The 24,423-nt window shown below is 44.4% G+C and overlaps 6 protein-coding genes across 6 annotated transcripts; 2 read left to right on the top strand and 4 right to left on the bottom strand.

Annotated features, from left to right (window-relative positions):
• The first annotated feature begins 1,480 nt into the window (after positions 1-1,480).
• On the top strand, positions 1,481-2,632 carry AGABI2DRAFT_191071 (hypothetical protein). Its single transcript, XM_006458919.1, has 4 exons — positions 1,481-1,653; positions 1,764-1,830; positions 1,900-2,129; positions 2,194-2,632. Exons 1-3 carry the CDS (start codon positions 1,489-1,491, stop codon positions 2,067-2,069), a joined length of 402 nt encoding a protein of 133 aa, XP_006458982.1. The 5' UTR covers positions 1,481-1,488; the 3' UTR covers positions 2,070-2,129; positions 2,194-2,632.
• Positions 2,633-4,760: 2,128 nt separating this feature from the next.
• On the bottom strand, positions 4,761-6,351 carry AGABI2DRAFT_115945 (hypothetical protein; the record flags this gene model as incomplete). The annotated part of the gene is made up of 3 exons (XM_006458918.1): positions 4,761-5,841; positions 5,897-6,075; positions 6,127-6,351. The coding sequence occupies 3 exons, from the start codon at positions 6,349-6,351 to the stop codon at positions 4,761-4,763; spliced, it is 1,485 nt and encodes a 494-aa protein (XP_006458981.1).
• An 85-nt stretch (positions 6,352-6,436) lies between these two features.
• Positions 6,437-9,029, bottom strand: AGABI2DRAFT_217832 (hypothetical protein). The gene is made up of 12 exons (XM_006458917.1): positions 8,652-9,029; positions 8,474-8,576; positions 8,254-8,305; positions 8,168-8,195; positions 7,994-8,107; positions 7,921-7,938; positions 7,766-7,860; positions 7,527-7,698; positions 6,947-7,292; positions 6,750-6,884; positions 6,607-6,687; positions 6,437-6,555 (listed from the first exon to the last, which is right to left on the bottom strand). The coding sequence occupies exons 1-12, from the start codon at positions 8,973-8,975 to the stop codon at positions 6,491-6,493; spliced, it is 1,533 nt and encodes a 510-aa protein (XP_006458980.1). The 5' UTR covers positions 8,976-9,029; the 3' UTR covers positions 6,437-6,490.
• A 6,004-nt stretch (positions 9,030-15,033) lies between these two features.
• On the bottom strand, positions 15,034-17,592 carry AGABI2DRAFT_191068 (hypothetical protein). The gene is made up of 15 exons (XM_006458916.1): positions 17,245-17,592; positions 17,123-17,182; positions 17,044-17,063; positions 16,965-16,990; positions 16,856-16,907; positions 16,773-16,800; positions 16,604-16,717; positions 16,532-16,549; positions 16,380-16,474; positions 16,202-16,325; positions 15,985-16,149; positions 15,585-15,930; positions 15,388-15,525; positions 15,252-15,332; positions 15,034-15,202 (listed from the first exon to the last, which is right to left on the bottom strand). The coding sequence occupies exons 1-15, from the start codon at positions 17,566-17,568 to the stop codon at positions 15,138-15,140; spliced, it is 1,656 nt and encodes a 551-aa protein (XP_006458979.1). The 5' UTR covers positions 17,569-17,592; the 3' UTR covers positions 15,034-15,137.
• Positions 17,593-17,907: 315 nt separating this feature from the next.
• On the bottom strand, positions 17,908-19,985 carry AGABI2DRAFT_200866 (hypothetical protein; the record flags this gene model as incomplete). Its single annotated transcript, XM_006458915.1, has 9 exons — positions 17,908-18,216; positions 18,269-18,411; positions 18,470-18,547; positions 18,597-18,699; positions 18,753-18,860; positions 18,910-19,037; positions 19,095-19,495; positions 19,551-19,631; positions 19,688-19,985. 9 exons carry the CDS (start codon positions 19,983-19,985, stop codon positions 17,922-17,924), a joined length of 1,635 nt encoding a protein of 544 aa, XP_006458978.1. The 3' UTR covers positions 17,908-17,921.
• A 1,377-nt stretch (positions 19,986-21,362) lies between these two features.
• On the top strand, positions 21,363-23,206 carry AGABI2DRAFT_141639 (hypothetical protein; the record flags this gene model as incomplete). Its single annotated transcript, XM_006458914.1, has 8 exons — positions 21,363-21,489; positions 21,708-21,838; positions 21,880-21,942; positions 22,058-22,600; positions 22,629-22,647; positions 22,760-22,896; positions 23,024-23,080; positions 23,135-23,206. 8 exons carry the CDS (start codon positions 21,363-21,365, stop codon positions 23,204-23,206), a joined length of 1,149 nt encoding a protein of 382 aa, XP_006458977.1.
• Positions 23,207-24,423: the final 1,217 nt, after the last annotated feature.

The following is a 24,423-nucleotide window of genomic DNA, read 5'->3' as shown; positions in this document are numbered from 1 at the left end:
CAAGGCGGGTTCATTTTCAGCAGATTGCTCCGTCGAGGACGTCATATCTGAATAAAATAGATAATGCAAAAAGTTGTCGTAGACTGGTTTGATACTGAAGCGCCAGGAAGCTGTTCTAAGCCAAGGGTCACCATGTGACAAGTGACTGGCGTTACTACGTAAGCTCGAGTTCGCAGCCCATTTGTCGAACGTGAACCGCCTTTTTGCTGGAAATGTATTCCACAGATTCAATTTGCTTCTCAACAACACTGTTTTAACGATGAATTCAGAAACAATCTTTCTAGAATATTTAAATAGTCAAATTGGGCTCAAGCTGATCTGGGGTAAAATTTAAGTTTCTAGATATTCCAGTGCATCTTGGTCCAGCCACGGGAATGACACTGATGGGCGCACTTTTAGCCGCATTATCTTGCCTATCATCGTTCGCAATGGAAGGTAATGCATCGCGAATCTGTTTGTTGATTTTTAGCCATAAAAAATGCAGCTACCGTTGACTAGAATGCGGTTGAATGCTTTTTACCATGGTCCAGCCTCATAAGTCGCGACTTAGGACGATGAGTGATGGTACGAAGACCCAAAGAGACTAGTTTCACTACCCGATGGCTTCATGAGAGGACTAAAACTTTGAGGTACTTCGGTCAATCGACCTAAACCACCACTGTACGGGTCTTTCTTCTTTCTGACTTCAGAGTATAAAGCAATCTCCTAGGATATAATCATCATGGCACAAGAATAGATGATTTGTCGAGCTGGACAAGACCGGGAAGTTCACTTGAACCGCAAATCTTTCATCAGGTCGCAAAGCGGAATGCAGGACAAGCCTAGGTAACTCCGACCAATGAACTAGCTTATATATATATATGTCGACTTTGCATTTCCTGGTCCAATAGGCTTCAAGCAAAGAGTACTCCTCGGTGTTGCCAGGGAATAAGTCGACTCAGAGTGAACGTGATACGGCATGCACGCACATTGACGTTAGAAGCCTGATGGAGATGCTGTATTCTCTAGTCTTCTGATATTCCATGTGCTCAAGTTCGGTCCCAAATCCTGGAACAGGACAAATTTCGAGAGGAAAATCTGTTGTAAGCTCCTGATGATACCAAGTTAGCCGGTTCATTCACAATCATAGCTCGTGATAACGCAAGTGAAAGATAATCTGATATCTGCCTCGTGTTATTCACGCATCTATCTGTTCTTAGGATACAATGTATTGTTCATTTGATGTTGCACCTGCGGTCGGTCCGTTCACCCATCCAAGGCAAGCTTGCTTGACGCACTTGACTGCCTTCAAATTATACAATGTTCCGAAATTCGGAACATCGCAAAGAAGTATGACGAAAGCAAAGCTTGAAGCAGCAGGAAGCAGCAGAAGCTTTCTATGTCATCATATGTTTCTTAGGTTTTGGGTGTTTGTTTGTATCTATTATTATCCCAAGCCGACGGCGTATGAACCGCCTGGGCCTGATCTCAACCTTTTGTCTACCCGATATGCCTTCTTCAGCTCTTCCTTTGAAAGTGCCATCTACTCCCGCTAAGAACGGCGAGAACGATAAAGAAAAGACGCCCATACCTCCCAGCAAACAGATATCTATCGCGAAGTCCGGGACACTTGTTCCGGGAGATATATCCAGTCCTCATGAACTGACCGCGTTTGTGCGTATCATGCTCTGTCGCGCTCAATATAGGTCTTAGAACCTCAATTACTGAAGTGCACCACGCTGTCGATGACGTCTCTGATTCTTCATTCTCCCCTCGTGTTCTAGGTCGAAACACTCCTTGAGCAATTAGATACCAAATTCGATGACATGTCGAAACAAATTCTTGAACGCAGTAAGTGATTCGGCCCGTTGTCACCATCCTCATGCTCTGAACGCCGTACACATGTTCAATCTGACTCAGTGTCCGAAATGTCCAGTCGTGTTGATGCCCTAGAAGCGTCCATTCAGGATATCATCAACGGCGATATTGGCGGCGGCGGCGGCGTCAGCACCAGCGTCCCACAGTCGCCATCCCCGGGTCCTTCAGCATCGGCCAATGGCGTGCGAAAAAGTGATAGTGGGACATTTTAGGGATTTAAACCATCAGGATTCCCCAACTCACAGCCTGGGCCATCGAATATCTGACATCTGGTGGGTGTTTACGCCGCTTCTATCTTTCAATCCGTGCATTTCCGCTGATGGTAAACCAATACAGTAAATGATGGACGTTCGGATCTACAGCGGGCATCCTCTACCATTGTGGTTCTCATGATTTCTGAGCAGATCAAGTGAATGGGGAGGTGCATGCACATCGTTATCCACCCTGTTTAGCGTCCGTCACTACATTTGAACCCAATGGTGAATAATTGGTGCAAATCCGTCGTCAATGCCATCATTATAGCTCCAATGAATATAATCTTGGGATTACCTGTCCTGTTAGCCACTGTCGGTTTTTCGGTGTCGCAATTTCTGTCATTCATAAATCCACTAATTACGCAGATACGTCACTCGCATAGGATGTAAGTCCGTTCTCGGTATCAGCTTGACTTTTCGTAACACGGGTATTGCACCTCGTAACCGTTAACTGTCATCTCCACCCGACATCATTCCGACAAAGTCGCTGTTGAAATTGTGACTCGCGTCCGTACTCGTTTCACTTGAATAATCAGAACGTTCCGTTTCAGCCACGCGATAGAACTATCCACGAGAAAGTTGATATCCAGTCCCGCCATCTAAGCTAGCTCGAACACGGTTTTTTATTCGATGTTTCCGGTAGAGAATACTTCGGGTGGGCCTTCAATTGTTCTCTAGCCGTAAAGCGCCACAACTAGCATTCGTTGCTTATCCTGTTTCTTTCCACTTCTGGGTTCTGAGTGGTAACATCCGCGGAGACACATGGGTTCGGGAAGCGAACAATAGTAGCTGCATCTTTTGGAGACAAACGTTCAACAATCCCCGAAACGGTTCTGATTTGGTTCAAAAAAATTCGGCACCCCAAAGATTGATGATTACTGCCAGTGTTCCATGGCTTCGTCTTTGATACTTCCTTCTGGGAAACGATCATCTCTCGAGAATCCCTGGAACCTGTACTAACGCTACTTTTCTTCGTCAAATCTCAAAGGGAGGTTTATTTTTGCATGATGGAGGTAACGTCATTGGCGCGATCGAATGCTGCGAAGCTCATAATGAATTGAGGAGAACAACATCTAAGAAAGAACAATGGAAGGCTGAAGCGAAATTGATGCTCGAGGACTTCTTCCCTCGGTCTCGGTATAATTTAATCCTTATAATCTTGGCATGGCTATATAACAACGAGTACAAAAGCAGTGGGAAGACATGTGAAGCCGCTCCTTCCCCATTTTTCTCAATAACTTTTCTTGTGACTCAGGGATCGAGACACCAGTGACCAGGATGGCAAACTCTTACATACAAACCCCGTTAAAACCTTCTTAATGACCGGTCTTCTTAAACCCCGATGGAAGGTCGGTGATTGGAGATTAAAACGGATTAAAACGGTTGATGATGATCAAAGTCGGGTTCAAAAAATTTAAGCCCCTCGATTTCAAATGAATGGCATGTTCCATTGGTACAAAATATAGAGAACCCGATTTCGAAAGGGCGGAAAAAATTTCCTCCTTTACTTCTTGTCAGGTTCTTGGAATGTTCATTTGTTACCGCCGAGACGATGTTTGGATGCCTTGTGACGATTCCCATCGTGTCCCACTTTATCCTCATCACGGCCGCTGTATGGGTCCGACACAACAACGCATTGAATGATTTGCGACATTCCGGGCTCAAAGGATGTTATATACATACACACGTATCATTTATATTAATTAAATGCCTGTCCATCACGTTCGTAGGGATGTTTGGAGTATGTACCGCGTGTAGATTGTCACATTCTGATCCCGAAGTGCTTTCTCTTAGTCGGGTATTTTGATGTTCTGTCAGAAATTCAAAAGTCAAATGTCGCTTGGCTCTCTTGGTCCAGGGGCAGTTTGACTGTCGGAGGAAGAAAGGCCTCTCTGATCGGTAATATCTCCCGTAACCCGATTTCTGCTCAACTCATAAACTGACGGATGTCTGAGCCGTGAAATCAAGTTTACCGTCAACACTTGTGTGAGTTAACAAAAACACAATCCGCTGTACGTATATCTTTGTCTTGCGCAAAGTGTTAGGCATCTGACAATATCTTCAATCATTAGTTTTTTATCCGCAATACTCAACGCGACCGAGTCCCAATCTTTTCCTTACTATACTCATAGATATCTACGGTAATACAGTAATTTCATCATCATCATATATAATATTAAGTACGCTTATCTTGACAGGGACTATGCTAAAAGTCAAATACTTTAAAATGTCAATATTGATGATCACTGTTTTTGATAAAGCCTATCTGTATCAAAGGATCGAATTCAATAGACTGCTAGCTGATTGACGGGCACATTGGATTAACATATGTATATTTCAATCCCCCGGGGAAAAATATAAGAGTCATCTAAATACAGCGTGTAAGGTATAACTGGAACTATTATAGAGTCTCACAGATTATAATTCAACCCAGTGTGAAACGAAGAACCCTATCATAACGAAAATAACAGAAACAGAAGGAGAAGAGGAGAAGAGAAAAGGGTTGGAGAAACAAATGAAAAAACACAACAATACGAGCGATGAAGAAAATACCAATATACACCATAAATTATCTTCCCTCCCCCAGCCAGAAACAGAAAAACCAAAAGAACACACACTGGCAAACATTTAGACAGAGATATTTCTTTATCAACACTCCCCGTTAGGATCCAATCTTCCTTCCTTCCTCAAACAATCCTGTACCAGTCTCAAAAACGAACCGCCCTCTCTCTCTAGCACATCCAACATTCTATAATCATTAAATTGAAGTTGATATTCTAACCCAGAACAGAATTCACGAATATTGGATATGTGGGCGCGCATACGTTGATGATAATGATCTTGATCGTGTTGAGGAACCGAAGCGAGTTGAGTGGCGGTAATGGAATTTGGGGAGGATGCAGAGGATGAGGGGTTGAGAGTGGTTGGGCCATCGTTGAATAAATTGATACTCTGACTCGAGTTGAGGTTCGACGAATTTGAAGGATCCGGTATAGGATTACTATTGCTATCCTGGCTTGAAAGTTGGCCCTGCATAAGTTGGGATGATGTCGGTGCCGATACAGTTAGCGATGGAGCTACCGTCGAAGGTAAAGTCGCGGATGGAACGTTTGAAGGTACGGATACGAGTGTCGATGCGGATGCCTGTGGACGTACCGATAGGGGTGAAGGAGGAGGCACCGATCCGGCAGTGACAATATCAGGAGACATTGTTTCATCATCTTCCTCATCCAAATCCTCATCTGGGTCAGCATCAGCATCTCCAAGATCATCGTCATCTGCGTCGTCATCTTCATCTCGAGGGTAGCCTATGGGTAGTAAAGTTGCATCGGCACCGGGTTCCGCCAACCTAGCCAAAGTATCCGCAGTAGTAGAGGAAGAAGCGGTTGTCGTTGTATCGTGGCCGTTAGGGGGCCAACCAAAAGATTCGTATACAGCTCGTGCCAACTCCGGTGGAAGTGATATGTCCACGTAAGGTTCATGAGCGACATGATGATGCAGCCTAACCGTGATGATTGTCGTCAAAGTAGAATCGCGAGAGGATATGAGAAGACGAGATTTGCAAGCATAACGAGCTTTGGCCAGAGCCTCTCCCGCTGAAGATATCCGTGGTTTTGATGCTGAATCTGGCAGGCGAGCGATTTTGGATGATTTTGAACGATGTGCTTCGTCTTGGGAACACCAAAAACGTGTTTTATGACCATTATTGATTCGAGGATGGTCTTTGACGCTGGAGTAGATAATTAAGCTTCGGGAGTATGTAGCAGAAAAAAGGATAGACGGACGTAAATCTGTAGCCTGTAGCTCTCCAGATGTCGACGGTAAGAGACTGGACGCGCTGCTTATGTGTCATATCTGGTTCTACAAGATGGTAGGAGCCATGAAAATCGACTGTCTGACTGGATTTGAAGGATCGTTTAAGCTCCTCGAGGAGAAGATCCTTGGAAGCATAATTACACGGTTGCTGCGAGTAAACAGTTCTAGATAATCTAGCAAAGACATGACACGATCTTACCTGGCGTGAAGCCGCACGGGCGTTGCTGGATGAGGGGTCTCTGAGTACCCTTGGTAGAACTTTGAAACCGCTGTTGGCGATGCGTCTGCGCTTCGGTGCATTGTGGTGAATGTAGGTCAGGGCTGGCTGGGGATATGGTGCTGGTCGTGGAGGAAGACCCGAGGCTGGCGAGGCAGAGATGATGGCGTGGAATCGCGAGTAGGCGGGCAGGGCGGTGTTGGACATCTCCAAGATGCGTATGTTTGTTTTTTCCCACTTTCCCATGACCCTCACTGTACTCAATTCATAGTCTGCTATATACAGTACATGGCAACGCTAAACAACTACGTATCACTCCAAATTCTTCAAGCTTTCATTGTTATTTTTACTTCTGGAATTGTGCAAGCACACGATTACTCTGAACAAAGGCAACGCCCTCGGCATCAAAATCTGATCAACCTTAAGTGTGGATTCGTTATAATAGACAGCTGTGTTACCCACCATCAGGAACAAGCGTTATATTGTCCCGCATGAGTTGCATGAGGGGCGTTTCAGCGGTGTTCTCAAATGCCGGCCAATCACCTAACGGAGGTACATCAGACTCTGAGCACCATCAATTAAACGTAAAATGCTAATAGACATACTACCAGGATTAAGATCGTTGGCAAAATTGATCCAAAAGTCTTTCAGCTGATTGGCAAACTCGTTCTCGACTGCTGGAGGAGCGTTATCTCTGGTTACCAATTTCAATAACATTGGCAACTCCGAAGCATGTGGAACTAGAAAGAAAAAATCATCAATCACAATTAGTATCGATACCAAAGATGAAAATGTATCCTACCTCCCAAAGTAATATTTGCCCCAGGAATAAACTCCCTGAAATGGTACGCAAACATTGGCTGCAGGTCTGAACCATGTTCGAAAAAGAATCTCCTCGGTCCCAAAAACATTTCATCGGTGTAAAACGCCGAAGCCCTATCGAATAAGGAATCTCCAGTGTTAAATGGTGCACCAAGAGAAGTATCGTTCTCTGGGAATAACGTATGGATTTCATCGAGCACGTCGTCAGTGATTGTCGTGTTATCAATGACGAGCCCTAATATGAACTTGTCCATTTCAGAAACTTGGGCCTCGCCTGACAGGTTTTGATCCAATAAACCGACAGAGAAACGTGTTCCCTCGCTTAACTAGAAATAGTGAAAAGTGGATAAGTAGAAGAATGGAGGACGACAGTCAGATAAGGGAGCATTACAGTGGTACCGCCAAGGTAAGGCAAATGCAAAAAGTCTCCTCGCATGATCTTAGTGGAACTTCTCTCTTGTACCATCGCTGCACTTCCATTCGGGCCAACGGATGGTTCCCATAATTGACTATTCAAGGTATTGACAATCATCTCATTGCTGATACCGAGCAATGTCTACGAAAGTTGTCAGGGATATTTCATGATGATAAAGATCGGAGAAACTCACGTCGAATGGCACATCGCGAAGACAATCTACAGGAGTAGAATTTCCCTGGCACCCCGTAGAAGTCAACAATCGATCGAACGGTAATCCGGGATTATCATACACCGAAGCCGGGGGCGAGCTCTTACTACAAAATGTCAGAAAAACAAAACAGAGTCAGCGGTCAGTCTCAGGATTAATTAAGTCGAACTCACAAAGGCCCAGTTGCTGATTCGCCTATTCCCGCTCGGAATAAACTTCTTTCCGTTGGATAGAGGAAATGAGCTAATACACCTCCAGCTCCCGCGCTCTTTAGAAAGAGGGTGTTCAGTTCAGGTGAGATCATAGCGCTATTAGGATTCCTACTTACTTGACCCCATATAGTGACCTGTTAATCCACTGTCATTCCCATCGATGAGAGGACAAGAGCGAATAGTACTTACTTTGTCTGGATCACCACCGAAGGCAGCAATGTTATCCTGAACAAATTCCAGTGCTGAACGTTGATCAAGGAGACCAGCATTCAGATCTTCTGGTGGTAGATGTCTACTAGCGAGCTAAATAAAAATGGGTATTAGTTGGAGTGAATCTAGTGATGGAAGTTGTTGAGGACGAACGAATCCGAAGGTGTTGACGCGGTAATTTCTAGCATATTCTCAAATGTCAGTTTGGATTAGTATAATAGTGGAACTCCATGGCTTACATCGAGACAAACATAATGGGTTTCCCAATGGAAACGCTTCGTTCTATGAGTTCTAAAAATTGTTTTCGAATATGTATTTCGATGTTTTTCAAGAAAGAACTTTACCCGTTGGATCGTATATTGACGCAGCGCTATTTATTCGTTTAGAATACTGTGTAGAGGAACATCCTATGTGGTACTTACCCCGTAGTCCATTGACCGCCCTATCATAAATTCAAACTAAGCAAGAGAGTAGAAGTTGCCTCAAAATTGAGAGGACGTACATAAAGCCAGAAGAAAAGGGGCAATTTCGCATCCGGGCTCGTTCCATTGGGACGGAACACCTAGTATCATCAATCCAAAACAAAAAACAGATCAGCCTAACTTATCGTGTAACCTAACTTCGAGTATAACCTTACGTTCAAATACAAACAATCCTCACTGATAGGTGCACCGGGAGCGGTACCCAGTCCATCAAGTGGTTGAGGGCAAGCATCTCCGAACTCTGTAGCATCTTTGGCTGCATCCGGATCACCAGTAATTGGTACCGGAGCCTTGAAACGTAATGGACCGACAGGCGGTTCAGCAAAGGGTATGCCGCGCCATTGATCTATACCACCGGATGAAAACCCACGAAACGTTCCTATCGGGAGTTGAATTGTGAGATTGCCTTTCGGGTTTTGTTTCGCAGATACATTGGTGAAAAGAGTTGTGATAGAGATGAGAAGATCGATCAATCGCATTATTGTCGTTATAACTGAGCGAGTGAAAAGTGGGCGCGAAATGCGAGGCGCTAGACCTAGAGTCGAGAGCACAAGCTCAATGAGATCTAATTCTCACAAGTGAGAACGTCTTCCCTTAAATACGTGAAACTCACCTCTGAAGAAGCGTTATTGGCCAACTGGTATTGATAATACAAAATTCTCCCATTATACTTCGAATTTGACGAGCATTCTCATAGAATAGGTGAGCGTGCACGCATTTGCACATAAGCGAGCGCTTCCCCGCAAAGGAGCTCCAGGGAGATGGACAACTGGGAAGAAGACGGTTATTAGGACAAAAATAGATAATTGGGAGCAGGTCGCGTTTGTCAGCAAAGGTCTTCCACCGGGCAAACGTCCCTTGCAAGTACTTAACAAATTGAAAATGAATTATTTTCTGATCCTCAACTAGTCTCGAGCGATTTTTTCAACATTTCTTTGTACGCATGCGATCAACTCCATCATATGGATGAATTGACTCCAAAGCGGCTGCTATAAGTGTCCAGCACAAGCATAATCTTCCTTTCTTTCTACTTCTGGAATTGTGCAAGCACACGAAGGCTCTCAATGAACTCAACGGCCTCGACATCAAAATCTGATAAACATGAGTAAATTCATAATATATAAACAGACAGCGACACAAACCGTCGGGAATAAGTGTTATATTGTCCCGCATAAGTTGAAGGACGGGGGATTCCGCAGTATTGTTGAATTCCGGCCAATCACCTAAAAAAGGTATGTCAGAGAACGATCAAAGGAAAACTCTTGATGATCATGACATACCACCAGGATTAAGATCATTGGCGAAGTTGATCCAGAAGTCTTTCATCTGGTTCCCAAACTCGTTCTCGACGGGCGGAGGGGCATTATCTAATGTTATCAATTTGAGCAACAATGGTAAGTCCACCATGTGCGTAACTAAAGCGAAAATCATCAGCTACATTCGGCGACTTTTAGAACAAGCTGTAACTCACTTCCCAGAGTCTGATTACTTCCCGCTATAAACTCTCTAAAGTGATACGCAAACATTGGTTGCAGATCTGAACCATGTTCGAAGAAAAATCTCCTTGGTCCCAAAAACATCTCATCAGTGTAAAATGCCGAAGCCCTGTCAAATAACGAATCTCCAGTATTAAACGGTGCTCCAAGAGAAGTGTCATTCTCTCGGAACAACATATGAATTTCATCGAGAACATCTTCAGTGATTGTTGTATTGTCGACGACGAGTCCAAGTATGTATTGGTCCAATCTGGAAGCTTGGGCTTCGCCCGTGAGATTGAGGTTCAATAAACTATCAGTGAAAGTCGTTCCTTCGTTTACCTAAAATTGGTGCAAGTAGACAAGTCAGAAAATTATGGGCGACAGCGAGTAAGAGAGTATTACAGTGGTACCGCCAAGGTAAGGCAAATGCAAAAAGTCTCCGCGCATGATTTTCGTGGAGCCTCTCTCCTGTACCATCGCCGCACTGCCATTCGGGCCAACCGATGGTTCCCATAATTGATTATTCAAGGTGGTATCAACCATTTCATTGCTGATATCAAGCAGCGTCTACGACGAACGTCGGGGTGTTTCGTATTGATGAAAATTGAAAGAACTCACGTCAAATGGCACATCACGAAGGCAATCTACAGGAGTAGAATTTCCTTGACATCCCGTAGAAGTCAGCAATCGATCAAATGGCAATCCTGGATTATCATACACCGAAGCTGGTGGTGAACTCTTGCTATAGAATGGCAGAGAAAACAAAACGAAGTCAGTAGTCAGTCTCAGGATAGTTAGGTCAAACTCACAAAGGACCAGTTGATGATTCGCCTATTCCTGCTCGGAATAAACTTCTTTCCGCGGGATAAAGGAAATGAGCCAAAACACTTCCACCTCCAGCACTCTGGAAAAAAGATGATCTATGGGGAGGTCGTAATGTTGCGAGCATTTCTACTTACTTGACCCCAAATAGTGACCTAATTATATAGCGCCATCCTCGTTTCACACTTACCGAAAAGATGAGAATGAATGAAACTTACTTTCTCTGGGTCTCCACCGAAAGCAGCAATATTATCCTGAACAAATGTCATGGATAAACGTTGATCAAGAAGACCAGCGTTGAGATCCTCGGGTAGTTGATGTTCACTAGCAAGCTAAATGAAGTATATATTCATTTCAATAGGTCAAAACGAGGGAGGTGAACACTAACGAATCCGAAGGTATTGACTCGGTAATTCCTAGTACGGAATCGAATCTTAGTAAGATCGTTGTCGTGCAAGTTCAATGCTTACGTTGAGACGACCATGATTGGTTTCCCAATGGAAACACTTCGTTGTATGAGTTCTAAAAAAAAGTCCTGAGAAGATGTACTACAGAAACGGGTGAAATCTTACCCGTTGGGTCGTATATCGACGCAGAACTGTTTACTTCGATGAGAAGAACTTGGAAGGTAACACATGCTACTTACCCAATGGTCCACTGACCGCCCTGTAAAAAATCATATTCAGTTCACGTAGAAATTTCCTCGAAGTCGAAGACGTACATGAATCCAGAATAAAAGGGGCAATTTTGCATATGGGCTTGTTCCATTGGGGCGGAACACCTAAATCCAAACGTCAAAAATGAGAAAGATCAGCCAAACCTATATATTCCTATTTGGGAATGAATTTACGTTCAAATACAAACAATCTTCGCTGACAGGCACCCCGAGAGGAATATTAATGCCATCAGGTGGTTGAGGACAAGCATTTCCAAACTCTGTAGCATTCTTAGCTGCATCAGGATCACCAGTAGCCGGTACCGGAGCTTTGAAACGTAATGGACCAATGGGCGGCTCGGCGAAAGGTATACCGCGCCACTGGTCTATGCCATCAGCTGAAAACCCATGAAAGGCTCCTGTCGGGAGTTGAATCTCGATGTTGTTGTTAGGGTTCGTTTGCGCTGAAATGTTGGCGAAAAGAGATGTGGAATAGAATCTTGAAACCTAAGACTTTGTGTGAAGAGAACTAGTTCACTTAAATATGATTCTCTCAAGCCAGAAAGCCATTCTGCGTGAGACTCACCTTCGAAGAAGTTCTATTCGCGCGACTTGTATTGCTAATACAAGATTCTTCTCGTTACACGAACATCTTCCATTTTGATGGCTCCTCTCATATCGTTGGCGCGCGTGTACATATTTGCACATAACTATGCGCGCCGCCCCACAAAAGAAGCCCAAGGTAGCGGACAAAGGGAGCACAAGGGAACGATGTCGCGGATGAAATTGGGCTATGTTAAGTCAGCAAATATCGAGAGACAGTGAGGCCTTCCACGTCCCAACCAAAACTTCAAGAAAGAAGTTGCATTTATCGAGAATTCCCTCATACATTATACAAATCATGGATAAAGCACCTTCGCCACTTGAGTCAGATCATGCAAACCTTTTTCTTCCTTTCTACTTTTGGAACTCGCCAAGTACATTTACCGTGTTAAGAAAATCAGTCCTCTCGACATCAAAATCTGAGTAATCGTCAGTAGATTGATGGTTTATATGTGGAGTACTACTTACCATCAGGGACAGGTGTTATATTGTTCCGCATAAGTTGCATGACGGATCGCTGAGCAGTGTTATTGAATTGTGGCCAATCATCTGGGAACGTAAGGGTTTAAGAGAGAAATTTTGATTTCAGTTACCAAAAACGTACCGCCAGGATTGAGATCGTTCGCGAAGTTAATCCAAAAGTCTTTCAACCGATTCGCAAAGTCGTTCTCAACAGATGGGGGTGTCGTATCATCACCGATCAACAAATTTAATACCAACGGCAATTCGGTAGCATGTGTGACTAAAGGAAATCAATATGGACACAGAAGATAAAAAAAAACTGGACTTACCTCCCAGAGTAACGTCACTGCCTGGGATAAACTCTTTGAAATGATACGCAAACATAGGTTGTAGATCCGACCCGTGTTTGAAAAACAACCTTCTTGGCCCCAAGAACATCTCATCGGTATAGAATGCCGCGGCTCTATCAAACAGTGAATCCCCAGTATTAAACGGGTCGCCAAGTGACGAATCGTTTTCCTTAAACAAGGTATGAATTTGATTGAAGACATCTTGGGTGAGTGTCGTATTATCGATGACCAATCCTCGTATGAAATCGTCCAATCTTGAATTTTGAGCCTGTCCTGTTAGGTTGAGATTCTGTACACTATCAACGAAGAAGTTTCCTTCATTCAGCTGCAGAAAAAAGTTGGTATAAGTCTTGTGAAGCCCGGAGAGAAAAGAGGGATTTGGAAAATCACGTTGGTGCCACCGATATAGGGGAGGTGCAAAAAATCTCCCCGCATAATTTTACTAGATGCTTCTTCTGTCGCCATACTTCCATTAGGTCCAATACAGGGCTCCCATAATTGATGATTCAAGGTGGCACTGATCATAGAATTGCTGACATCCAATAAAGTCTAATAGTTCATCGTCAAGCATTCAGTTTGGTATCCAAATCGAACTCACTTTGAAAGGAACATCGCGAAGACAATCAACAGGGGTAGCATTTCCTTGACATCCTGTAGAAGTCAACAATAGATCGAAAGCCAGCCCTGGTTTATCATATGTAGAAGCCGGTGGGGAACTCTTGCTATAAGAAGCATTGAGAAGGCTTAAAACTCTTTCGCGAAATACGAGGGGTAAAACGGACAGTGACGTACAATGGTCCAGTTGCCGATTCAGCAATTCCAGCACGAAATAGTCGTCTCTCTGCTGGATAAATGAAATGAGTCATAACACTCCCACCTCCGGCGCTCTATCAATTACAACTTGTAAATTAAACTGTATCGCAGCTGGTAGGCCTCCACTTACTTGACCCCATACGGTGACCTACAATTTACCATTTCAGCCATGCCGGAGAAATTTTTGGGATGAACGACCAACTCACTTTATGTGGATCACCACCAAAAGCAGCTATATTATCTTGCACAAACGCCAGAGCCATACGCTGATCAAGAAGACCTGCATTGAGATCCTCAGGTGGCTGATGAACGCTAGCAAGCTGGTGAGGTGAAAAGCGTGTTAGGTAAGTCAAGTTGTATCACACGATGCAGTCACGGGATACTAACAAATCCGAATGTGTTGACGCGGTAATTTCTGGCCGAAGCTGTTGAGTGCTACAGTTTATATAGGTCATAGATTGGGACTGACGTTGAGACGAGTATTACAGGTTTTCCGATAGATGCGCTGCGCTGTAGAAATTCTACGACAACGGCCGGTTGAAATTTCTGGTACTTTCAAAAAGTTCACTCACCACTGGGGTCGGTCTGCGAGGCAGCTCTGTGCTTCCACGTCTGAGCCTTGAATATACAAGAAAGCATTATTTCGTGCTTACCCCGTATTCCATGCGCCACCCTATATCTCATCTCAGTTTGGCGCAAGGGATTTAATTGATGAAGACGTTCTTACATGTAACCAGAACAAAACGGGCAGGTCGTCTCCCGACCCGGATGGACGATACACCTTTCACCAATCATCAGTAACCGTTGTCGATAACAACCACAAGACTGGAACTTTTACATTCAAAAATAAGCAATCCTCACTAATAGGTGCATTAGGGGGACCAAGTCCATCGTTCTCCAGTTGCGGACAGGCGTTGCCAAATTCAGTGGCATTCTTAATCGCTCCAGGTTCCCCTGATGCTGTGATTGGTACAGGAGCCTTGAAGCGTAATGGACCGATAGGTGGTTCAGCAAAGGGTATACCGAGCCATTGATCTACGCCGGATCCTGCAACTGAAAACCCGCGAAAGGTTCCTGTTGGTAGGTGTATTTCGAGACTGGAGTTTGGTGTTGGTGTAGCTGAAACTTGAGTTAATGCGAGGAAAAATTGAACGACTACTAAGAGCATCATCGCCGTGTGCGAGAGATGAGTAAGTATGCTGGACCTCTATTCTCATCAATGCGCAAACGGTTTAAGTAGGTGGTGCTCCCATTGTCCCGATGGGAGGTTCCTTTCATTAAAGTAGAGAGTTCTTATCCACTGACCAGCTTACCTTTCACTCTCACGCCAGATGTATGACTTATTCTTGGGTGATGGAGCGTCCGTTACGTGAATAATTTGACAATATAGAAAACATTCTCGCATGTGGTGCACAACAGAGATAGCACATCACAGTCTCTTTCGACTTCCCTCCCTTTCTACTTCTGGAACTCACCCAGTACGCGCGCCGTGTTAACGAAATCAGTCCTCTCCATGTCAAAATCTGTACCGCTATCAATCAATTGGTCAAACAGAGATAGAATATTCCATACCGTCAGGAATAAGTGTTGAATTGCCTCGTTGCAATTGCATTACTGGCTTCTCGGCAGTATTATCGAATCGCGGCCAGTTTTCTGGCATAAGACGTAGGTACCAAGGATGATTTGAATGATGTGTGGGGGGACATACCACCAGGATTAAGGTCATTAACGAAATTTATCCAGATATCCTTCATTTCATTCGCAAAATCGTGCTCAATGGGTGGGGGAGTTGCCTCGGGAGCAGTTCGGAATCCGAGCAGCAAGTGCAAATCTGTAGCATGCGTCACTAAACGAGAAAAATACCCTCAGATCATCTCCATATTCTATACTATAAACAGAACTTACCTCCCAATTCAATTTCATTCCCCGGAATAAATTCCGTAAAGTGATACGCAAACATCGGTTGTAGATCCGAGCCATGTTGGAAAAACAGTCTCCTCGGCCCCAAGAACATTTCATCAGTGTAAAACGCCGATGCCCTATCAAACAATGGGTCTCCAGTATTAAACGGGCCGCCAAGAGAAGTATCGTTCTCTTTGTATAACTCATGGATTTCATCAAGGACATCCTGAGTGAGTGTGGTCCCGTCGATGAGGAGCGCTCGTATGTAGTCGTCTAATCTTGAATTTTGTGCTTGACCCGTTAGATTGAGATTTTGTAAGGATTCGGTGAAGTCCGTCCCCTCATTGAGCTGAGAACAGTAATGCGTAAGTCAGATAGTGTGTGAAAGATGTAGGCTACATACCGTGGTGCTACCGAGGTAGGGAAGATGCAAAAAATCACCTCGCATGACTTTGCTCGAAGCTTGTTCCGTCGCCATTGCCATACTTCCTTCCGGACCAATTGTTGGCTCCCATAACTGACCGTTCAAAGTATTGTCAATCATGGAGTTGCTGATGTTCAGGAGAGTCTGCAAACAACATCAAGACATTTATCGTTTTTGGGTATAGGGGAGAACTCACTTCAAAAGGAACATCACGGAGGCAATCTACAGGAGCAGTGCTTTCGTGGCATCCAGTAGAAGACAGCAATCGATCGAACGATTTACCAGGCTTATCATATACTGATGGCGGCGGAGAACTCTTACTATCAAAGTGCCGTCAATATCTGATGTCACCGGATACTTCAGGATACACATACAACGGCCCGGTTGCAGATTGACCTATTCCCGCACGAAATAGAGTCTTTTCCGATGGGTAAATGAAATGAGCCGCGACGCTCCCGCCTCCAGCACTCTATTCAAACAATCAGAGGTTAATTGGAGAAAAAATTCGTGTGTTCTGTTCCCTCACTTGACCCCATATAGTGACCTGAAATACCGGTCTTCAGCCACGGGGAATTACAAGACGATAACAGGAGCTCACTTTATCAGGATCACCGCCAAACGCAGCAATATTATCCTGAATGAACTCCAGAGCAAGACGTTGATCAAGAAGACCAGCATTAAGATCTTCAGGTGGTTGGTGAGCACTGGCAAGCTAAAGTGAAGTATTTCGTCTCATGGAATTATAAAAGTAGATAGCGAATACTAACGAATCCGAATGTGTTGAGGCGGTAGTTTCTGGTGTTTAAAGGTTGGTATGTCTCGTCATTGTAGAACAAAGATGATGACGTACACGGAGACGAAGACGATTGGCTTTTTATTAAAAACGCTCCTTCGCACAATTTCTGAATGGAGGGCAGTTGAATATCCTTCTCATGTAAGCACATCACGAATTCGCTCACCCGTTGGGTCATATCGTGATCCAGCACTACCTATATCGTGAGAAGGTTTTAATTGAAGAAAACACATGATACTACTTACCCGGTAGTCCATTGACCGCCCTGATAAAACAACCAATTTTAGCAGCGAATCTGGGGATATCTGGGGAGGTAAGGCGTACGTGAATCCAAACCAAAACTGGTAGCTTCTTATGGGAAGACGCTTCGCTAGGGCGATACACCTTTGATAAAAACCAAATAACATCAGCTCACACGATTACCTCGAAGGAATATGATGATTTACATTCATATACAAGCAATCCTCACTAACGGGCGCACCAGCACCCTCAGCGTCCATTTGAGGACAAGCACCGCCGAATTGCGTCGCATCCTTAACCACACCAGGCTCGCCTTTGATTGGGATCGGAGCTTTGAAGCGCAATGGACCAACAGGTGGTTCTGCGAAAGGTATACCAAACCATTGTTCTATACGAGATTCAGCAGGTGAGAAACCACGGAAGGTTCCCGTGGAGAGTTGTATCTCGAGTTTGTCATTTCTCGCAGGAGAGCCTTTAGTGAGAGCCGTGAATGCCAGGAGGCAGTTGAGTAACGGTCGTAAGAGCACCATTATCAGGTTTGCAGCCACTAGGGGACTTCGCTAAGATGTAGTTCTTAGTATTGAGTGTTTAAATTGTTTTTGTAATGTGAAATTCACCTCGGCATCAGCTTCAATTTTCTCATAGGAGGCTTCTCGTGTAGACGATAAGGAGACGTTTTCGATGTTTTCTTCTCATACAATCAGTGGTGGAATCTATGCACTTACAGTTGGAGATAAGTGGAGTTACAGAATTTGACATATGAAAAAGAATCAGTACTGTAGATCGATCATCGGAATTCTGATTTTTTGAGTGATTTTTTTTCGTAAACATTCCCCTGAGATATTCTCCAGACGAGAAATAGATAATAAATCAGTAAAAAAATTCAATTCTGCATCTGCTCAACCAACGAAGCGGCAACTTTACATCTCTCAAGCTCATCATCACCAAGTTCGACGTGGCTTCCACTAGTTTTAATCACATTTGACCGATCGGATGCTGCATTCAATACAATCCTGTTCCTCTTTTCGCTCGTGTATTGTGCCCAGATCGGAGAACGCGCGAGTTTGTGAGAGTTGGGGTCAAGTTCACGAACAAAGGAAAGCCAATAAGCGATGAGCTCTTCCGAAAATGTTATTTCGGATGGATTTAATGCAAAGAACGTTGTTGTTCCATTGACGCTGGATATTGCAAACGTCAGAATAATGGGTAAAAATGGGATTATAAACGCACCCTGTATGAGTTCCACGGAACATCATATAATTCTCCGCTGCATGCGCTGCGGCCGGGCTATGACTGGTACCATCAGGTTGATTATACCGATAGGTCCACACATCTACGTGGGCGGCGTCCCAAGCTGAGGCCAAAATGGACCGCTAATTAGGTCAATATTTCAAAGTCCCAACAGCACTCTAAGACGACAGTAATACTTACAGCACATCGAACCGAAATATCACCAGTAGCTGTTTCTTGTCTGAGTTCTTCTGAAGCAAACGACGAGATGGGGTAGGCCTGAGAGCAACACTTTGAAATTTTCATTGCGAGAAGCCTCGAATCATACCTCCTCTATAGCTTGCACTCCGTCATCGGTAAGAGAAGGGAAGAAAGATCTGGCTGCAGAAGCAATATCTGCGCCATTGGCAAGGGTTTCATTGCTTGTCGCCCTGTCAAAATGCAACTAAACAATACATTGAATCTCTTGCCTAGACCGTCTTACCCGACAATGAGTGGGACGTTCTTGAAAGCTCCATTGGCAATCAGCCGAGTGGGGAAGTCAACGAAAACCTTTTTGTCTATCACTGGACGAAATGCGTGGTAACCTGAGCTAAAATGAAGTCACAAAAATGTGAACGAGCTAGGGAGTAACCACCCACAGAGCCTCAGTCACGTTGTCCTGCGCGATAGCCAGCGCACTGATACTCGCTGAGCGTAGACAGGCCATTGTGTCTGTAACGTTGGCAGAACGACAACCAACCTGAGTCGCCAGAGCGCTGAATAATGGCTGGAAGTATGACAATATCAATCATCACCGACTTTGAATTAAATTGAAGTTACTAACCTCCTGCTGCTGTGGTGTTGGTAAAGGTGCTCGGAAAACACTCTGCGCAATTGCACCTCTGAATAACTTTTCCTTCCCGGACCTAGCGACCAAATGCAATTCGATTGACGATCCACCAGCACTCTCTCCATTGATTGTCACTTTGGTTGGGTCCCCACCAAATTTACCGATATGCTTTTGAACCCATCGCAAAGCTTCAATTTGATCCCAAAAACCTGCATTAAGATCACCAACGCTGCCGTCAGCAAATTCTGGCGTCGCTAGGAATCCCAAACTATCGAGGCGATAGTAAACAGAGACAATAACGACATTTGGGCTTTGTTGAATCCAGTGTTCAAATGGCCAGTTCGCTGGATTTCCAAACACATAGCCACCTCCGTGGATATAAACCAGAACAGGGACTGATGTCATATCAGAAGCTATCCATGGGGACATATCTGAATCTTATGGGCCTACGTTTTGCGTTTGATTTAACTCCAACGGGGTTGTACACATTCACCTTCAGACAATCTTCGCTGCCAGCTCCGCCATGATCACCTGTCGAAAGTTCGAGCTTAATTTGTATTTTTAAGAGGGCCAAAATTTGAGCTCACCACGGCCGAGTTTACCTTGAATGCAGAATTCCGGATATGATCTGGCATCTATTATTTGACCCATCGCCTCATCTGCCACGCGCGTCATATTCAGAGGGAGCGGTGAGCGAAAACGTTGATTCCCAACTGGCGGTTCAGCATACGGTAGACCCAAATACGATACCACATTGGGCCAAGTTGTCGTTTGGTTGCCCAAGTATTTTGCATAGCCCAGATCAACAACAGCGGCATCATTCTTTATAGATACAGTGAAGTGGTACTGGAGGAACGCAGCGCAAGCAGCTAGTATGAGGAGCATTGAAATCCGCTGTTTGGTTGTAGAAAGCCGCGAAGGCTCCGCTTTTTGAAAATGAACAGTAACTTTCTCCTGGTGTTTTCCCGCTTTCAGAGCCGAACGATGGCGAATCATGATATTCCTTGAGGCTCCCGGAGAAAAGCTGGACGTGTCATCATTCGTTGGCTTTAGGTCTTCGGACTAGAAAGGGCGAAACAAATTCTCAGGGATATCTCTGAGCCACCAATGGCAACTGACGATGTGGTCACAAATCATGCGACTTTTTCCTGAGTAAAGAGTTCCACTTACAAGTCATGAGTCCTACTTTCAACATCCAGGTTGCTGCGGAAGTCTTTTTCTGGTGAGAATCGTAATCCTCTAATTGAGAAAAAGATCACTTACTAAGTAACTCGAAGCTTCAGAGCTCCAACGATCATACGACGCGAAGTGTTGTCGCGTGAGTACGTAATTCGCACGGGTTCGCGTTAACCGAACAACCGGCCCTTGCCAGGTAGGTCACGGTGCAGTGCCAAGCACTCTGTTTACCCCACTGGCAGGATTTGAAAATCCAGTGGGGTTAACAGATGAAAATCCAGGCCACAGTACCAGGTCATAGCGTCACGTCTTGGAGTCAAATATGTTAAAAAGTTTCAGTATCATGTGTGAATAAGTCGGAATCTGACTCATCAGATAATCAAAGCCCTCGGACTGATCGGGGTAGGGGATGGTCGAATAACGCATGAGGGTCACACGACAGGTCGTTTTGTACACGCGCGACAGGTCGTTCAATTATTGTCTTACATAATAAGACTTTACAGTACTATAGTATCATCTAGATTACATGCAGAATTCATCAACAATACTATAATATTGGCATAGTATCGTGTTACTCGGTAACAGCAGTACCATGGTACCGGCATGCTCTTATCAGTACTATAATACTCCCCCCCATAGGGTAAGAGGAGTACTGTGGTACTCTCCATCCGTGAGGGATGAGTATTGTGATACTAGTCTCCCACAGTATCACAGTACTCATTCCATAGGATCATGGCAGTACCACAGTACTTGCTTCCTGTAAGGGGAACGAGTACTGTGATACTGTTCTCCTGCAGTACCATAGTACTAACCCGATCCCCGACTCTGCGAAGCTAGAGGAGGGTTCTGTCGGAACCAAACGTCCCCCATCAAATTGAAACCGATCTGCACGCGCGAAATTATTTCTACATGTAGTGCGTGGGAATGTGCTAATATATTATACAAGAATTATCTTTTGATAAATGAATATTTTGAACGCGACTAATGAGCGCCCGAATCGTGACTGTTCGGTTTCGGGTGGGTAATATATAACTGTCTACTAGTGTACTGAGTTATTTGGCAAAAAACAAAGAAAGAAACAGCGGAATGTTAAAATGTGCTGAATTCCCCGACTCTGCGAAGCAAGAGGAGGGTTCTGTGGCATTGAAATATTCCAGGACTTGCAAAGAACCAGCAACGTGGGATGATGCTGTCGTTTTTGCCGGTTCCGCCGGTACCATCACTGCCATTAGCCAAATATGGTGCCGTTGACCAGTGTTCGTTGTTGCTTATTAGCCAGTGCTTGTATCCCCATTGTTTGTCCCCCAACTCTGCGATTTGCGAAGCAATACGTTGACAGCCGGTTATACTCCTTTTGAGTCACTCAAAAGACTGTCGAATGTCTTTCCTGTCAGTCCAAAGAATGCCGATGGCATGCTTGTCGACTTGTAGATCACATAATACCCGTAGTTCAGATACCTTTCAATACACATTCATTGACCGTACCAGATTGGTACAAAATTGCTGTGCCAGGCGAGAGGGAGTCTGACCTGGCTTTCACAAATATGAGGACTATCAGTAAAGTAGATAGGTCATAATTCGGAGGGTAATTCTAATGATATAGCCGCATTGTGAAACAACTTTCAACCTCCTGCCCCCTTGCCTCGAATCTGCGGGAGCTGGTAAGGTAGGTATCAGGCCTAAAGTGAGTCGAGTCTCAGCTTCTCGGAGTAAGTATGGGATAAGGTATACAAAAATAAAAACTGACTGAAGCTTCAGAGAAATTATGTTGTCACGATCAGTGTTGTGCCATCAAACAGCAAGCTGAGCAGCATGCTGAGCATCAGTTTTCCCACGTAGATCACGTTTTGATGATCGCAACGCCATTGGCTGGCACGCTTGCTGATTTAGCGGTGCTCATATGCTGCCACTTGAAGATAGTATCGAAAATCTTCAGGAGAAATGTTCCACTTGACGGAAACCTTACGCCAGATGCACCCGAGGCTGATTCTACAGAACCTAATCCTCTACACAAGGTTAATTTGTTCTTTGGCATTATCGCTACTCAAGTGCAACAAGCTATAGATGATGAACATGACAATAGTGGCTCACTTGCATTTTCGGATAAGTGGGTCCCAATCAAAATTGCAGACTTATTCCAATTGGAGTCACCCTATTGGGAATCTCTATATGGCCGTTTCGCCGTTTTGACTTTGGAGGATCGACTTGAATTTTATGAATTACTTGATAAGGACGCCGAGGGGGAACTCGTTGATGATGAGGGTCTAGACTTATCGATTGGAGCCATAGTCATGGACGGATTTCGATTGATTCCTCAGGATTTTGTATTATAACTTTCTCTCTTGTGTACAGTACTACGTTACACAATTATGTATGTATTGTTCATGGATTTTATGGACAAATTGGGTCTGCATCGCGAATGCGGAGACGGTGGTACACTGGTTACCTAAGCATTACTCACGTGCTGCAGCTGCTTACCAAAGTCAGCAAAGTCAGCAGCTGCTCAGCAACTGATCAGCAACTGCCAGCAAAGTCAGCAGCTGACGCAGCACGTCCAACACTGGTCACGATCACATTTCTCTCGAGTTCTACACCAAACTTTCAGCAAAATTCTGGACAAGTAAGTTACTCAACCGTGTCCTTGAATTTCACGAGCCCAGGGTCCGATTTTAACTTTATTTAAGTAGGAAGAATGAAGTGGATTCATCTTGATATGCATCGAAACTAAATTTAACTAACACATACAGCTGCCAAAAAGGAGAAACCAACGCTGCCATTCCAGTGAGCTTCGGGAAGGGAAAATGGTAAGTTCAGTGATATCTACAACGCGAGAGGGATCTTACCTGAAAAATCAACAGATCACCACGCTATCCAATGACGGGATCACACCGATATTCAATGAAGAGGAGTTTTTCGGTGCAAAAGGATAGTAAGTGAGTCCGCGAGTATCTACAGGTGGACCTTAATTCTTTCTCAGGTCGTAATGCACAGACAATACTGGAAGTAAAAGCTCAATCCGTGATTACCGATTGAAGGGGAAAGGTTGACAATTGTAGTAGAGTATATGTTTTGATTAGTAGTTTAAATGCAATGTTATATTTGGCATCCTGCTGCTATCAACTCTCAAGCGCATGAGTGGCTTGCTTGGCTTGCTTATCCTGCATTAATTGATCAATTGTTGGCCGAGTGCATGCAGCATTTCATCATAACAAACGAGTCGGGGACTGGCGTGGGAGCGCCGCTACGATAGAGTCACAGCAGTACCACGGTACTCGACCTGATAAGGTCATGTGACTGTTTGTGACAGTACCGTGGTACTCCCGAGTCCGCGCCAAAGAGTTAATCCGCTTGTCGGCATCAATTTGCCGGCTGATGGGGCTATTCCGTGAGAATTCTTCATGGCCATCATTGATCAGGGCTGATCGTTGTTGCTGATGGTCTCAAGCGCGTGAAGACAACAGGCGGGGGCATCTGGTCACCGTCTCCCGTACTTCCCACGCTTTCTTTTTGTTGATCACTCCCCCGAAATTTCTTTCCCACGCACAATGCTCAACACTCGGCAGCCGTTTCCCACTCCCCTTGCAGGTAAATGCCTCTCAAAATTTTATAGGACTATGTATATTGTTGTTAGGAATATATGTATGCTATTTGTGAAGCAGATACATCAATATTGCCGGAGAAATTCCACATATATCTTCTGAGGGTTGGTATAGTAAATCATGAATACTGTACACATCCTTGAGCCCCAATATGACACAGTATATGGGTCTTATACCTCACCTAAGCTAGTATATAGTCCTTCGAGGATTTAACATCAAAATGACACAGGAATATCCTATATAATTTATAATTTAGCCCTTTTTGATCAATATATCGCATTTACCCGGGCTTCCGCTGGGGCGCTCGCAGCGCGTTGTGAGCGCATATGTGACCCTTAATGGGGGCTATCTAATAGAAAAGACATCTCGCTGATCGGACGAGAAATGGGAGAGATATATGTGATTCTTTGCATAATTATACGTTGATGAGTGAACATTGTCACTTAAATTCGACTTTCGACTACCTTGCTCTCTGAATCCCTATAAAATAAATACATAGGTCAATAGCTATGAGATGTGGCTTCCCAGGGCAAAAGGAATCTCGAAGA

Source organism: Agaricus bisporus (assembly GCF_000300575.1).
Source record: "Agaricus bisporus var. bisporus H97 unplaced genomic scaffold AGABI2scaffold_3, whole genome shotgun sequence".
In the NCBI taxonomy this organism is placed as follows: domain Eukaryota; kingdom Fungi; phylum Basidiomycota; class Agaricomycetes; order Agaricales; family Agaricaceae; genus Agaricus; species Agaricus bisporus.
The sequence above is the reverse complement of the archived record's forward strand: the minus strand, read 5'-3'. Positions and strand labels throughout refer to the sequence as shown.

Coding starts and splice junctions, on each gene's coding strand:
- AGABI2DRAFT_191071 (XM_006458919.1), top strand. CDS start 1,489: ATGCCTTCTTCAGCTCTTCCTTTGAAAGTGCCATCTACTCCCGCTAAG. Junction 1,654..1,763: donor CTCATGAACTGACCGCGTTT/GTGCGTATCATG, acceptor CTCGTGTTCTAG/GTCGAAACACTCCTTGAGCA. Junction 1,831..1,899: donor GAAACAAATTCTTGAACGCA/GTAAGTGATTCG, acceptor AATCTGACTCAG/TGTCCGAAATGTCCAGTCGT.
- AGABI2DRAFT_217832 (XM_006458917.1), bottom strand. CDS start 8,975: ATGCGATTGATCGATCTTCTCATCTCTATCACAACTCTTTTCACCAAT. Junction 8,196..8,253: donor CCCATTATGTTTGTCTCGAT/GTAAGCCATGGA, acceptor AGAATATGCTAG/AAATTACCGCGTCAACACCT. Junction 6,885..6,946: donor GGCAAATATTACTTTGGGAG/GTAGGATACATT, acceptor TTTTCTTTCTAG/TTCCACATGCTTCGGAGTTG.
- AGABI2DRAFT_191068 (XM_006458916.1), bottom strand. CDS start 17,568: ATGGTGCTCTTACGACCGTTACTCAACTGCCTCCTGGCATTCACGGCT. Junction 16,908..16,964: donor ATCACGATATGACCCAACGG/GTGAGCGAATTC, acceptor CCCTCCATTCAG/AAATTGTGCGAAGGAGCGTT. Junction 16,150..16,201: donor TCCGTGATGTTCCTTTTGAA/GTGAGTTCTCCC, acceptor TGTTGTTTGCAG/ACTCTCCTGAACATCAGCAA.